We start from the raw sequence: 14,812 nt of genomic DNA on the forward strand, positions 1-14,812 counted from the left end.
CCCCCCCTGCGCCGCTCACAGGAACAGCGCAGCCTGGTCTTCAACTCGTACATCTTCTGTGTAGAGAGGTGCTGTCGGGAGGCCGGGGCTCCGTGGGTCCCCACACCTCGAGCCATCCCCGCTGAGCCCGCAGAGTCCTTGGGGCTGTAGCCCACGTCACTGTTCACCTGGGAGTCCAGGTCCCCGAAGGACTTGGAGATGTTCTGAGTCTCGGCTTTCAGTGACACTTGGCTGCCCTGGGGTGGGAAGGCAAGGAAGGAGCAGTCACCCCGCAGCCAGGCTGTGGGAGCCCAGGCCCTGAGACAGAAACCGTGCTCAGTCCTGGGGACGCCCCCGCCAGTCGCCCCCTCACTGCCCCCTCCCGCTCCCAGCTTCTCCTCAGGCCACAGTCTCAGACCCTCACCAGTGACGGCCGTTCCCCGGGCCCTGGTACTTTACCCTTCATGCTAACCTCCCAGACCACTCTGCCATCTCAGGGTCCCCCGTCCCCAGGACCCCTGTCAGCCTGTCTCCCCAACTCCTCACCCCCCCATGCTAGCCTCCGGTCCCCCACAGTCCCTCCACAGGCTTCCTGACTCCTCCGGGCCAAGGCCATGGATTTCCTGACATTCTGGTTCAGCTGCCTAGAGCCCCGCCCACCCAGGTGTTTGGAGATGGGGGGGACGTGTCCCATGACTGGGGGCGGGGGCTTTCCTGGCATTTATCACCCGGGGCACATCCTGCAATGTTTGAGGACAGTCCTGCAAAAAGTGCCAGGGTGCCCCCAGGAAAACAGTCCAGGGTCCGGGAGCCCCTGGGGAGAGGGCCTGGCCCCGTGCCCGCAAGCTCCTCACCTGCAGGCCCTTGAACACGGCGAGCAGCGGGGCTGTGGAGACGCGCCAGGCGGCCCGAGTGTTGTTGACCTGCAGCTCCACGGTGCAGCCCAGCGAGGCCACCACCTCGTTGACGTTGCGCCGCAGGTTGGCCGCGGGGCCTGGGGGAAGGAAAGTGCCGCAGCCGGTCTCCCTCTGCAGCTAGGCCACTTTCAGAAGGTCCCCTCGGCTCCCGCTCCGCACACAGGGGCCACCTGCCAGAGCGGTCCTGTGAAGGGGCCCGGAGCCCCTGAGAGGCCGTCTTGTGCGACTCCCGACTACCTCTTCCTGCGTGGACTAGGGAGGCCCAGAGACGGGCACACAGCGCGAGGATCAGACTCCCGCTCTGTCCTTTGCAGGCCCAGGTCTCACCGGATGGCCCACCCAGGATCATGGCTTCCATGCCACACACTGGCCCCCGGCAGCATGTGCTCACCCTCATAGATGGCAGCCAAGGCGTACCCCAGCACGAAGAGCCTGCCCTCTTTGCCCAGCATCTTGGGTACAAGCAGGAGGCTGGCACAGCGGATGTGAGGGGAGGTCCCCCAGCCCACGGCCCCCAAGCCTGTCAGGAGAGACCAGCAGGTGGTGAGGCTGCATCAGGATGCGCCCTGGCCCACCAGCAGGCTTCCTGGAGCCCCCCCCTCCCCCCGCTTCTTTCTAGATCCATCCCCAGACTGCCTTTGCCCCCGTTTACAGGGACTCTGATCGGCCTTCAAGGCCACTCATCCATTCATTTGTTCAACAGCCCTGTGCAGGGCTTAGGTTCGAGGCAGACTCCGGAAGGGCCTGGAGAGGGGCCGGGGTTGGCGAGCCACGGGGACTGAGTGTGTGTGCAAGGAGAGCAAGAGGAAACTTCTGGAAACAGTGCCCAGTCCCCACGGCCACCTCGGGCTCCTGCGGCGCTCACAGCCTGCGTCCCTAACTTTAGCCCTTAATCGTGGGCCTGCTGGTCTGTCAGCACTTTCACGTGTGCCTCCCTGTGGCCTCTGCCTGGAGCTGGTCCTGTGGGGAGACAGCCAGCCGGGTAAACAAATGACTCCCCAGCGCACCAGGGCGGCGTGGCTCCCCGGGGAGCGGGGCTGTCTGTGGGGAGGGTGCGGCTGGACGGTCTGCAGATGAGTAAGTGCAGGAGGAGGCAGGACGGCATTCCAGGCCAAAGGAGCAGCATGGCCTCAGGTCAGGGCACCTAGAAGCTTCCTCTGACAGAGAGCCTTTGCCCCCGATCACCAAAGCGAATCCCAAGTCACCGCACCTCCCCCCATGGCCCCTGCGCTGGCGGGGCCCCTGACCTTTCGCTGGGGCCTGCTGGCTCCGCATCCTCTCACTAACCCTAACCTGTGCTCCAGGGCTCACGAGGCACCAGAGCCACCTTGTCAGCGCGGAATGCTGACCCCATTCCTTCTCTGCCTCCAACCGCCGGGTGGCTCTCGTCCACACTGGGGGCCCCCGGTGGCCGCCCCCGCCTGGCTTCGGCCTCAGCCACTAGGTCCGCCCACGCAGACCTGTTGCTGGTCCCAGAATCCACCAGGCTCTTCAGCCTCCGAGCCCGGTCCCCCTGCCAGGAGCCATGCTCCCCGCCGGCACCCACCAGTGCCACCCTGACACGCGGCTCTGCCTGCCGCCTTCCTGCTCACACAACCTGCCTTTCGCTCAAGGGCCGGCCCCTGGGGGAGAGAGCGGGTCTGGGCAGCCGTGATGGCGTAGCAGGACCTGGAAAGGGGCTTGTTCTGTGGTTCTGGCTTTGTGGGCGAAGCCCCAAGCCGAGTGGACAAGTCACAGCCCTTCGTTCAGAGGGTCTCTGGCCCTCTGCCCACCAGAACATACAAAGACAAGACCAGAAACCAGAATTTTCTGGAAGGGGAGAGGAGGCCCTTGGTGTAAGCAGCTTTGGAGGGAGAGGGGGAGGGGAGGCGTGCTGCCTCCGTGCTGGCAAGAGACCCCCCAGAGTCACACTTGCCTGTCATCGAGGCAGGGCAAAGACACGTGCGTTTTGGGGGACAAGGGGACCTTCTGGGGGGCAGCCTACTGGCGCGAGGGACAGCACAGAGGAGGCTGCAGGGGTGAGGCAGGAGCTGCGGGGGGTCAGCCAAACAGAACTACTCTCAGCAGGAACACAAGGCCCCCGGCGTCCACACAGCGTCTCTAGAGACTGAAAGTCCCCTGAAATGGGACAGCCTGCCAGCCTGCGGCCGAGAGGGTGCGGGCGCTGCGGGCGCTGAGGGCACTGCGGGCACTGCGGGCACTGCGGGCGCAGGCTTGTGTCTCTCCCTCAAATCCTTTCTGACATTAGAAGAAGCAGAAGAGGAAGGAAGTGGGGAAACAAATACAAGGACAGGCCCGCCCCTCCACTGTGGGACACCCTCATCCCACAGGGGCTGGGCAGGGGCGGGGGCAGAGGGCTGGGGTTGGAGCTGGGGGTGAGGGGGGCCGGGGGCAGGAGGCAGGAACGAGGGGCTGGGGCTGGGGGGATGAGGGGGCAGGGGGCTGGGGTGCGAGGAGGGAAGATGCTGGAGGATGCAGCAAGGTGGAACTTTGTGTCGACTGGTTTAGGAGCAGTCCCAGTGACGGACGCAGGAGCAGGTCTTGTAAATGAAAACAAGAAGCCAGCAAGGGTCCGTGGGAAGGGTCACGGGGGGGGGGGGGGGGGGGGGGGGGGGGGGGGGGCGGGGAAGGAGCCCTCGCGCCGGCCCCCCACGGGCCGGGTCTCTCTGGCCACAGAGTCACACGGGGAGGCTGGCTGGGGGTCCAGGAAAGTCCTCCTCCTTACGGGAGACCTGAAGAAGGAATGTGCTGGTCTCGTGACATGTCTGATGAAGACAAGATGCCTGGATTTGCTGCGGCCTGTCCATGACCCGAGGGGGACAGTCACTGGGCCCAGGGTGGCAGAGAAACAGGCAGGAGGATGCTGGGTCCTCGGGGGCCTCCGAGCTGCTGGATCATCCAGACTCCAGACGCCACTTGCCCTGGAGACCCGACCGGCTTTCTCTGCAGTAAACCCACTTGCAGGTGGCTTTCCTGTTCCTGCCGCCTGACACCTTGTGACATGAGCGCCCCACAGCAGTGTCGCCTCCAGGAAGCCTTCCCTGACTGCGCAGGCCCGTGCCTCCCCCAGCCGCTTTCCTCCCGAACCCCCCGCTTCCTCTCTTCATGCCCTTGTCGCCATCAGAAATGTGCTTGTTCCTTTACCGCCTAACTGTCCCCATGGAGGGCTCGCGGACTTTGTTCAGTGCCGAGCCTCCGCGGGGACTCAGTGAGTGCTGACAGACTGACCGGCTGACTGACCGGCTGAGGGACTGACTGAGTGAGCAAATGATGGACGGAGCGAAGGAACGAGCGGGGCGGCAGGAACCAGGCCGGAGAGGCCAGGAGACACGGCGTGCACTGCGTCACGTGGTAACGCGGGGCCCAGCCGGCTGGGAAGGGCCCTAGAGGACAGGACGGGGTCTTTTCCGTAGGCCGAGGGCCTCTTCTCCCTGGATCTCTCCTCAAAGCCCAGCAGGAGGCTGGGGCCACAAGGGACAACTGGGGACAAAGAAACAGGACCGAACTCCCTCCCGGCACCGAGGATTCTCCAGGCCTGTCCCCTACCCTCCAAAGCGCCCCACCTCGGCCAGTACTGACCCACCAGGCCGTACAAGGCCGCCATCTTCTGATCCTCATAGATGTTCATGGGGTTCACCAGGAGCTGAAAGAGACCTAAGGGTGCAGGGTCGAGTCAACTGTCAGAAGATGGGTCCCACCCCTGCCCCCGGCCCCACACTCACCCACGGCCAGGAGCCCTCCGGTGCCAGCGCCCAGCAGCAAGGCGGTGACCGGAAACTCGCCAGGCCGGCGCCACAGGAACCGGCTGCAGGGGGCCGGCAGCCCCCAGGTCAGGAGCCTCTGCACCGCTGTGGGGTCAGCGCGTCAGCCCACTCTCCGGGCTGGGACGTGCTGTGTTAGGGTTACGGGCCTGCGGGGGAGCAGCAGGAATGGGGCCTCCTGGAGAGGGGGGGACCCGTGGGGGGGGCGTGGGTGGCCCGGGGGAGACCCTGGGTGGGGGGCTGGGGGCTGGGAGGCCCTGGGAAAGGGCAGGCCTCAGGGGCTGGCTCACTGGTGTGGGGGGGCTTCCCCTGCCCTGTGCCCCCATCTTCATGCTGCGCGGTGACCATGCATCTGCTCTGGGCACCGCTCCTGTGCCACAGCTGCCCTCTGCTCCGTCCCCTCAGTCGCACTCCGGCCTGCTGGGTCTGTGTCTCTTGCCCCCTCTGCTCTGAGCCTTGGGGAAGGAGCCTTGGGGAAGCCGCGTAAGGTGCACCAAGACAGGTGTGGTACGAGCTTCCGGAGCCGTAGAACGTGGTGCGGAACCCAGAGGCCAGGAAGAACCCAGAACCTGGTGGTAGCCCCCGGAAACAGGCACACACTTGGACTCAGCAGCCATGCCCCGCCTCGGGGCAGAGGGCCCGAGTATGTCGCGGGCCGTGGTCCGCAGCGCTGGGGGTTTTGCCCTGGGCCTGTCCCTGGCCACGGCCTACGGGCTCCTGGAGCTGCTGGTGGAAGAGCACAGCCCCTGGGGCTGCCTGGCGGGCGCCCTCACGCTGGCCTCCTTCCTCGGCCTGGGCTTGGCCTTCTCCCGCCAGGTCCGGGCCACCGTCCTCCTGCTGCTGCCCCAGGCCTTCTCCAGTGAGCCTGGCACCCCGGGGGGGAGGGGCAGGAGGGGGCCCGGGGGACGGGAGGCTCAAGGGAAATATTCCGGAAGCTTCCGCGAGAGCCTTGCTGACGCGGCCGTGCGCGAGGCCGGAGTCCTGGTTCTGACGGAGCTGTCCTCCCCAGAGCAGGGCCGGACCCTGCTGATGGTGGCCGCCTTCGGGCTGGTGCTGCAAGGGCCCTGTGCCAACACCTTGCACAACTTCACCCAGGCCAGCAAGGCCGTGGCCTGCGGGGCGGAGCTGGCCTTGAACCAGACCGCCGAAGCGTTGGAGCGGGCCAGGCAGCCCCTCGTCAGTAAGGCCTCCCGGCCCCCATGGCCCATCGTCTCGCGTCCTGGGCCCCATTCTTCTCTTCCTAGTTTGGCCCCCTTATCCTCAGTCACGGGTCTGCCCCGCGGCCGGATGGTCCCCCAGACCCGGGCACAGAGGCTCCCCACCCCCCCGGGGGGGTTGCCGCCTTCCCACTCCCTCCCGGGGGGCCAGCGGCGAGAAGCCCACAGAGCCCCCCGCCCTTGCCTCTCAGGTGCGCTGAACAAGATTAAGGCCATTGCCCAGAAGGCCAAAGAGGTGGCTGACCGGGTCCGCAAGTTCTTTCGGTCCATCATGGACGGCGTGAAGCACGTAGGTCAGCACGGTCGCGTGTCTGTGCTGGGGGGCCGTCAGCGTTCACCCGTCTCTTCAGCCTTGTCCCGGCCCAGGCCGTTCCGGGCCCTCCTGGTGTGACTAGTCCCCACGGGACACAGTGCGGCCGGGCCCCTGCCCACAGGCGTCCCCTGCTCAGGGGGCCGTCCTGAAGGCCCCAGCCCCCTGGGGAGATGCTGCAGCAACCCCGCTGCCGTCCCCAGCCAGGGCGCTGCGGAACGTGTGGTACTGGCTGCTTCACATCGGGGACGTGTGCAACGCCGAGCTGGGCAACCCTTATGTGAAGTGCACGCGTGTCTTCGACAGCGCGGAGGAGAGCTGCGCCCGGAGCGTCCCGGGGGCCCGCCGCCTGTGCCGCGTGCTCACGCCCTTCAAGCTGGTGCTCTGCGGGCTGGCCAGCGGTGAGCGCGCCGGCGGGGCTGGTCCCGGGGGCTGGGAGCCGAGGCCTCGGCCGGCAGGCGGTCCCAGAGAGAGAGGGGCCGTGTGTCCGGTCCCCTCTGGACACTCGGTCTCCGGGTCTCAGTGGCCCAGGTGTTCTGCGTCATCCCCAAGTACGTCCAGCCCTTCTTGCAAAAGACCATTGGCCTCCGTGAGTGCCCCCACGCCCCAGCCCCCGCTCGGCCGCAGGTGGTGCTCCCGGGCCGCCTCCGGGCCCTTCGGGGCGCTCTTGGCCCAGAACGAGAATGCAGGGGCCGCAAGGAAGGGACCCCAGGAAGTTACCCAGCAAAGGGGAGGTGCATCACCAAAAGCTGGATGTTAGAGCAGGACGGGGGAGGGTCAGGGCCCCCCCCCCCCACAGGACAGGGCTGGACGTCAGAGCAGGATGTCCAGACGGTTGGTCGGTCATGGAGGCGCTGGCGGCAGGCGAGCCCCGGTGACGGTGACGGCAGGGACTGTGGAGGCTGTGTCCCCACCCCTGTCCGCAGCGGGTCCCAGCACGGGGTCCTGGCTGGCTGGAGAGCTGGGCCAGGCCCTGGCCTCCTGACTCCTGGCTCACCTGCGGGCCCCAGCTGTGAGGAAGTTAATTAACCGGGTGCGTCAGGAGTTTGAGTTCAACGTGACCGTCACCCACCATTTCTCTGTGGACCTCAACGCCTCCCGGAGCCTGTCTCAGGTGGCCCTGGACCTGCAGGAGGCCGTGAGCGCGAAGCTGCAGCACGTGCGCGAGGCCCTGCTCCTGATGGGCTACAGCACAGCCCTGCTGCTGGCACTGCTCTACCTCCAGTGAGGGCCGGGGCTCCGGGGCAAGGCGCCCGCGCGTCCCCGCGCCTCCTGGGGGCTGGAGCTTGGGGGTGGCGGCGCGAGGCGGGGAGCGTGGTGCCCCGCAGGGCCTGGCCTGGGTGCTGAGGGGCCTCGTGTACCCCCCAGAGCCCTGTTTTACCGGTACTGTTACCTGAACTGGATCAGTTTTGACAACGTCTACATTACCAGCCAGTTTCTGCTCATGGACGAGGTCCGGTCCAGGGCGGGGCTGCCCACGGTGCTGCCGCTCAGTGCCCGCGAGGCCGGACGCTACATCCAGCCTGGTGAGGGCCCGGGGATCTGCACATGGGGCGCCCCACGCACCCACAGCACTGTCTTTGGGGGCCCTCCATCCGCGAAGGGAAAGTCACCGCATGCAGGCGGGTGCCGCCTGGAGCTCCATGCACACCGGATGGCGGGCGGCCAGCGGGGAGCGGGCGGCGGCGGGGCAAGCGGGCCTGAGGCGGGGGAGGCCGGAGTGCCAGCGTGCTAGAGTGCAGACGCAGTCCGGGAGAGGGCGCCAGGGATGCCCCAGGAGGCAGGGCCCTGAGGACTGGGAAGGGGCCCAGGAACAGATGAGGGGCTCGTCCTGCAGGCTCACACCCCCGCCCTCGCCCCCCCACGGGCCCCGGGGTCCTCACAGCTTCTACAGGAGCCTGCCCCAGGCGGAGCTGCGTCCGGGGACCGGGCCGGGGGGGCCAGGACCGGGGTAGCCTGCTCCTAACCGCCCTCCCACCCAGGCTCCATCTTCCTGTCCCGGTGGGAGCAGATTTTCTATATCCTGGCGATCTTCAACCTTGTCCGGCACCTCCTCCTGGTGCTGCTCCTGGTCTTCCTGGACTATTCCGTCTTCTGGGTGCTGGACCTGGCTCGGCACCAGTTGCAGGGGGAGATTGTGGCCCGCAGTGAGCGCCTGACCTCCCGCAGCACCCCCCCCCCCCCCCCCCCCCCCCCCCCCCCCCCCCCCCCCCCCCCCCCCCCCCCCCCCCCCCCCCCCCCCCCCCCCCCGCCAGCGTCTTCCCCGTCCTCCTCTGGCCCGGGCTCCATCCCAGCTCTGCCTCCACGAGGCGCTGACCGCAGCCTCGCAGACCCCCAGCCTCAGAGCCGGGGGCCGGCGGCCCCCCGGGGGGGACGTGACACCTTGTGTCTGAGTCTGGTAGGCCATGGATCAAGAGCATGCCGTAAACCACAGAATACAATTAATCTAATCCTGTGTCTACCAGTGGCCCAACAGAAAAAGTGCAAAAGAAGCCCAAGCAATCAATAAAGCACTCAGCCCTGCGGCCGCTGCCGTCACTACTTAGCAAGTGCTCTAGTGGAGGCAGGGAGGGCCTCGGCCCGGTCCTGCAGTCTCAGGTAGGGTGGCCGGGGCAACGCTGGGCCCGAGAGCCAGTCCTCGGGGCCCGGGGCTGAGGTTAGGCCCGGCCCGTCGTGCCCTGCTGTCTCCCTCCAGCTCGAGTGGCCGTTCCCGCAGGGGGGCGGGGGCGGGGCCCCGGGGGCCTGACCAGCGCCTCCGCACCAGGCCCTGTGTCGGTGTCCATAACCGTGGAGGGCACCGGCTACACCGGGAGGATCTATCGTGACCTGGTGTCGGCGTTCGATGTCCTGCAGCAAAGCAACATCAGCGTCTTGTCCCCACACTGCGTCCTGCGCCCCTCGGAGCCGGATGCCACGGGTTATGTCGTCATCGGTATCGGTGGGGCGCGGAGGGGGCGTGAAGGGGTGGGCAGACAGCATGCAGGGCAAGAGGGGCACCCAGTGCCCGCGGACAGCAGCTCAGGGCCCCTTCGTGCCCCCAGGCATCATGTATGGCCTGTGCTTCTTCGTCACACTGTGCGGCCACTACGTCAGCAGGCTGCGGCGGGTCATCTGTGCCTCCTACTACCCGTCCCGGGAGCAGGTGAGGGTCTGCAGCCGCCCCGCCCCCAGTGCCGTGTGCTAAGCTCGGCGTCTGTCCGGGTCTGGGGGAGCCCCGAGGCGGTTCGCAGCCGGTCCTCTCTCCGCCTGAGCCCCAGCGCCTTCCCTGGACTGCTGGTCTCTGGCCCGGATGGGGCTGAGAGGGGGCGGGGCGCTCCGGGACCCAGCGCCTCTCGTCCTGTGAACAGCACAGGGGGTGGGGAGCCGCGTTGGGAGGTCGGGGTGTGAACTGCAACTCATCCCTTGCTCGGTCCCCTACGAATCGTTTATTGGGCCTTGTGCAGTCCGGTTGCTGTGCTGCCCCACGGATGCCAAGACGCATGGTCTGGAGCTCACAGTCTTGGGGTGGGCCAGACCGGTCTTCAGCAAGATATTAATTAACAGTTTTCAGGGGCGCCTGGCAGGCCTTCCAGGGGCCCGAGACTCTGGATCTCAGGGTTGTGAGTTCAAGCCCCATCCTGGGTGTAGAGATCACTTAAGAAAATAAAAGTTTGGGGGGCGCCTGGGTGACTCAGTCGGTTAAACATCCAACTTCAGCTCAGGTCATGATCCCAGTTTGGGAGTTTGAACCCTGCATTGGGCTCTCTGCTGTCAGCACTGAACCTGCTTTGGATCCCTTGTCTCCCTCTCTCTGCCCCTCCCCTGCTTGTGCTCTTTCTCTCTCTCAAAAATAAAAATAAAAAACATCGGGGGTACCTGGGTGGCTTAGTCGGTTAAGCATCCGACTTGCGCTCAGGTCAAGATCTCGCAGTTTGTGAGTTCGGGCCCTGCATCGGGCTCTGTGCTGATAGCTCGGAGCCTGGCGCCTGCTTCCGGTTCTGTGTCTCCCCCTCTCTCTGCCCCTTGCCAGTCATGCTCAGTCTCTCTCTGTCTCTCAATAATAAATAAACGTTAAAAAATTTAAAAAAGTTATTAAAAAATCTCTTTAAACACTTAAAAATAGAAAAGAATCTTTTTAAAGGAAAGAGACATAGAGAATGATTTATCAGTGGCATGAAAACCCAGAGGAGAGAATAGGGAGCTGCGCCCGGGAATGTGCAGAGGCTCCCGAGGGAAGGGGCCAAGCCTAGAGGGACAGGAGCTGGGCAGGGGGGCGGTCCAAGAGCGGGGCCAGGACCCAGGTGCCCCCGTCCGGTCTCCCTCCACCAGGAGAGGATCTCCTTCCTGTACAACTCACTTCTGAGCCGCCGGAGCAGTCTGTCGGCCGCCCTGCACCGAACAGTGAGACGGCGGGCGGCTGACCAGGGCCACACGCGTCCCCTGCAGGTGCTGGCCATGCGGTGAGCCCGCCCTCCTTCTTCCCAGGAGTGGGGCAAGAGGGGGCAGAAGACGAGCCAGGGGGCAGAATGGATCACAGTCCTGCCCAAGGGTCCAGGGGTCTGGTTCCGTGCCATCTGCGTGGGAACCAGCACTCGGGCTGAGAATCCTGGGTGGTGGGGTGTAAGGGAGGAGGAGACCCGGACCAGGGGCTGTGGCCACGGCCGGAGGGCCGGAGGGCCGGCTGCAGGCGGGCCTGCTCCTGGGGGCGGCCCCTGCTCAGTGTCCAGGACCCCTCCCCCAGATGCTCCTGTCTGGCTCCGGTGCTCGCCCGCTTCTGGCAGCAGCAGCCTCACTGCCTGGGCTGCAGGCGGGCCTCCGACCAGGAGGACGTGGAGAACCTGGTGTCCTGCGTGGCTCCCGGCTGCCCGGGTAGGAGTCCCAGGGCGCCTGCGTCCCCCTGCTGGGGCTCCCGGTGTGACCAGTGACAGTCACCCTCAGGCCTTCCCTGGCGGACCCTCCCGGAACTCCTCTCTCGAGCCCCCCCCCCTTTCCCCTGTCATAACCATGCACGTTCTCGGGGACAGAAAACCACAGGGACCTCACTCTTGACACCAGCCTTAACTCTCCCCGGCGATAACGGAACTTATGCCAATGTGGCCCTGTAGTCACCCCTGGCAGGGGCTTGACTCGGAACTGCGCCCCTCCCCCCAGGCTGGAGGCTGGGGGCTCAGGTGGGGGGGTGGGGCTCCAATTCACCTTCTTCCCTCCCGGCATCTTCCAGGCCTCTTCTGCTCCACCTGCTTCCGTCTCCTGGACAACACGTGCTCCGTGTGCGCATCCCCCCTCTTCCTCCAGTGGGGCCTGGACCCCGAGCTGTGAGTCCCTGCCTCCGGCCGGAGTCTAGGGGCAGTGGGAGCTACCACGCTCCCCGGAGCCTCTGCGGCCGGGTGACCGCTGGCTTCTCCAGGGACTCCAGTGATGAGGAGGGCCCCCAGCAACGGCTGGCCGGGGCAGCTCGGAGCGGGGACCCTGAGCTGGAGTGGTTACTGCAGCAGCAGCCGCGGGGAGCCCAGGGCAGGGGTCTCCCCTCGGAGTCCAGCCCGGAGGTCAGGTGAGCGCACGCGCAGGGCCTGGGCCTGTCCTGTCACATCGCAGAGCGCTCCTCACTTCTCTGTGGGGCCCTTTGCTGGGGCTGGAGGCAGAGGTGAAGGGCGAGGGCAGGGAGGGCGGGAGGTTTGCCCAGTGCCCGGTCCACTGAGCTGTGGGGGTGACGGCGACGGCCTGAGCAGCCTCAGCGTGGACGGCCCGGCCCAGGAGCTCCGCAGGGCGGCGCAGACAGCGGACAGAAGGACGGGTTTGGGATGGGGTCGTATTAATGAAGGCTGCAGAGAAGAGGTGGAAAAGCGGTGGCTGGGCGCCCTGGGGCGTGTTGGGCTGACTGGCAGAGGACAGCAGTCCAGGGGGCCCAGGGTGAGCCTGCAGAACGTGAGCAGTTTTGGGGACGGGCGCAGGGCGTGAGCGAGGCTGTGTGTCCGTCAGTCGGGTGAGGTCGGGGGGGTGGCGCGGAGAGATGAGCTCGAAGTCACGGGGCGGAGAGCTGGGGTGGACTCTGATGGACAGAGGTCTGGGGGCGGCGTTCCTGCCTGGGGCCTGTCTGTGGCACTAGGGTTGACGCTCAGGCAGCAGCAGAGCAGGGCGAGGGTGGGGCGGAAGAAGGGAAGAGGCCGCCGCTCAGGGCTTGGGGTGCAAAGCAAGCAGGGGAGAGGCTGGAGAACACAGAGGCCTGTAATTCCATGAGCTGGGCGAGGAGGGGGAGGCTGAAGCCTGGCCAGGAGGTCGGGTGGCTGCCTGTGGGAGTGTTTCCGTGGCCCCGGGAAAGCCAGGTCATAGGGGCCGAGGGGTGACAGGTAGACGGAAATCTGAAGCCAAGGGCACGTGGCTCTGCGTCACAGGTGTGGTGTCAGGGGCCTGGTCACTGGTTGTAAATGTAACTGCTGTCGGTAAGGAGGGGAAGCTGGTGAAGAGGAGGGAGCCCCCCCCCCAGGGGCCAGGCCTCTCCCCCAGGACGGGGGAGCTCGGGCTGCAGGAGGCGAGGGGCCTGGGGCAGGTGGGCAGGGCCAGGGCTGGGCACCTGTGCCTCGAGGTGGTGGGAGAGGTCCTCTGAGCTGGGTGGTGTCTTCCCTGGGGGTTAGAGGTCAGGGCGCCCTGCTGAGACATCCGAAGGGGCTTAAAGCCTCAAGGGTCCCAGGAGTGGGGTGGAGGTCAAAATGCCTGCCTGCCTGGGGCGCGTGCGCGGAGGCCGGCTGCGGGGCGGTAAGGGATTTCCAGGTAGCATACCAGGCCCCGGGGGTGCTGAAGGCCAGGCCCGAGGCCTCCTCGGGGGAAAGTGGAGCCACAAACAAGGCCTTCTTCTGGGCTGGGGGAATGACAAGATGGGGAGAGAACTGGGGCGCCTCCAGGACGCACACGGGGGCAGAGCAGGGGCGCACTCCAGGGGGAGGTCCAGGGTCTGCGGCTCCAGGAGGCTAAGAGCAGGGTTGGCAGCCAGGAGGGACACAGAGTGGGTCACGGCCAGGGAGGTATTCTGGGGTGAATCCAGAGGGCAGCTGAGGTTCGAGGGTGTCCCCGCGGAACCAGAGGCCAAGGTCCTTAAGGCCAGAGAGGACAGAGGTCAAGGACTGAAATGCCAGAGAGCTGGGTGAGTGCCCAGTAAGGGGGCTGGGGGCCACACAAGCAGCTAGGATCTGGCTCAGACACCCTGGGGGGGTGGCGGGGTGGGGGAGGAGGGACAGGCACCCCGAGAGGCCCCGGGCTGCAGCCGCCAGAGCCTTTGCAGGATGCCAGGTGCCAGCAGGGTTTGAGAAGCACGAGTGGCCTCCTCCACCGGGGAGGGCTGTGTGAAGGCAGAGGTGGCACAGGCCGGGCAAATGGGGCAGGGGGGCGGTTCGGAGCTGGGGGTGCGGGGTGTGAAGCGTTGGTGTGAGGCTCCAGAGGGGACTCACTGCAGTTGGAGGCTGGGTCGTGGGGATGGGGGAGCCATGGGCGGGCTCACTACCTGGTCTGCCCCAACTGGCCATGCGACCTTGGCCAGGGATGCCCCTGGCCCCTGAGCACCGGCCGGGAACTGGGGTCTCCGGGCCTCGGGCGTCTGGAGGAGCAGCGGGGACGAGAACCAACCGGGCAAGGAGGCTGCTCTGGAAACAGCAGAGGGGGCAGGCCACTCCCCTGCTCTCCTCACCAGTGATCTGGACGAGGAGACGGGGGCTCCGCAGAGGACACGCAGCACAGAGGACACGCAGGACAGAGGACCCGGGGGTAGCGGCCCCACCTGAGGCTGGACCCCGCAGGCTTCCCACGCCCCCTCCGGCCCTAGAGCGGCCCTTCTCCTGCTTCAGCGCCCCAGCCCCTCAGTCTCCGGTACCTCCCTCTCCTCCTGACTCCCCCACCTGACCCCCAAATAAAGGACCCAAAGGCAGACACGAGTGTGAATCTTAAATTATTATTATTTCTTCCTGTCGCTTACACCCGAGGTGGGGGCAGGGGAAGAGGAGGGGAGAGGAGAGGGGGGACTCGCCTCCCCCCCCTAAGGCACTGAGTGGAGAAGCCGCAAGGGGGGAGGGGGAGGTCACGTCGTCCTCACTCTCTGGGGCTAGGCCCCAGGTGTCCCCGGCCCTGGGCTCCCCCATCACCTGAAATGCTAAGATGAGGCCCAGGGCCACCAGACCTCCCCCAACCCCAATATATTACATCATCACTTTTTAAATAGATACAGGGACTGGTCCCGCTACCCCCTCCCTGTGACACCCCCTCACTATTGGGGGTACCTGGGCAGCTGTGCAAATGGGCATGAGGGTGCATGGGAGGAAGGGTGAGCACCGGGCCCCTTAACCTGCCCCTTTTAAAGAGGGGGAGGGGCCGCCAGGCCAGGGAGGGGAAATAGTGCAAGGCAGAGCCCAGGCCGCAAAGGGGGGAGGCAGGGGAGGGGCAGCACCCAACGAGGAAGGGGGGGCAGATGCCCCCACCCCCAGCAGAATTGGGTAGTTAAAAATCTGAAACTAGATTTCAACAAGACCAACAGAAGAGGCTATGTACAGAACCGGGATGGATTCAATCCTAAGGAAGAGCGAGGGGATTGCCAGGGCGGCCGGCCCGCAGGGGTCTGGGAACGGGACCCCTTCCGCGCACTCCCGGCGGCGCGCCCGCGGCTCC

General features: G+C 66.3%; 2 protein-coding genes across 2 annotated transcripts in view; one reads left to right on the forward strand and one right to left on the reverse strand.

Annotated features, from left to right (window-relative positions):
* Positions 1-5,120, reverse strand: part of DCST1 (DC-STAMP domain containing 1) — a 10,810-nt gene extending 5,690 nt beyond the window's left edge. Inside the window, exons 1-6 of the mRNA XM_029933462.1 lie at positions 4,948-5,120; positions 4,619-4,744; positions 4,476-4,550; positions 1,288-1,416; positions 834-973; positions 13-236 (exon numbers count right to left, since the gene is read on the reverse strand). Coding sequence (XP_029789322.1) covers positions 13-236; positions 834-973; positions 1,288-1,416; positions 4,476-4,550; positions 4,619-4,744; positions 4,948-5,005 — 752 coding nt within the window. The 5' untranslated portion in view covers positions 5,006-5,120. The remainder of the gene's footprint in view (positions 1-12; positions 237-833; positions 974-1,287; positions 1,417-4,475; positions 4,551-4,618; positions 4,745-4,947) is intronic.
* Positions 5,121-5,236: 116 nt separating this feature from the next.
* On the forward strand, positions 5,237-14,080 carry DCST2 (DC-STAMP domain containing 2; the record flags this gene model as incomplete). The annotated part of the gene is made up of 15 exons (XM_029933463.1): positions 5,237-5,516; positions 5,667-5,837; positions 6,066-6,167; positions 6,388-6,585; positions 6,708-6,773; positions 7,195-7,408; positions 7,553-7,710; positions 8,167-8,331; positions 8,949-9,116; positions 9,226-9,326; positions 10,493-10,623; positions 10,905-11,032; positions 11,385-11,478; positions 11,571-11,714; positions 13,845-14,080. Coding segments are annotated over 15 exons (2,211 nt in total), but the record flags the coding sequence as incomplete, so codon positions are not given.
* Positions 14,081-14,812: the final 732 nt, after the last annotated feature.

The sequence above is a fragment of the Suricata suricatta genome, chromosome 3, assembly GCF_006229205.1.
Source record: "Suricata suricatta isolate VVHF042 chromosome 3, meerkat_22Aug2017_6uvM2_HiC, whole genome shotgun sequence".
Classification (NCBI taxonomy): domain Eukaryota; kingdom Metazoa; phylum Chordata; class Mammalia; order Carnivora; family Herpestidae; genus Suricata; species Suricata suricatta.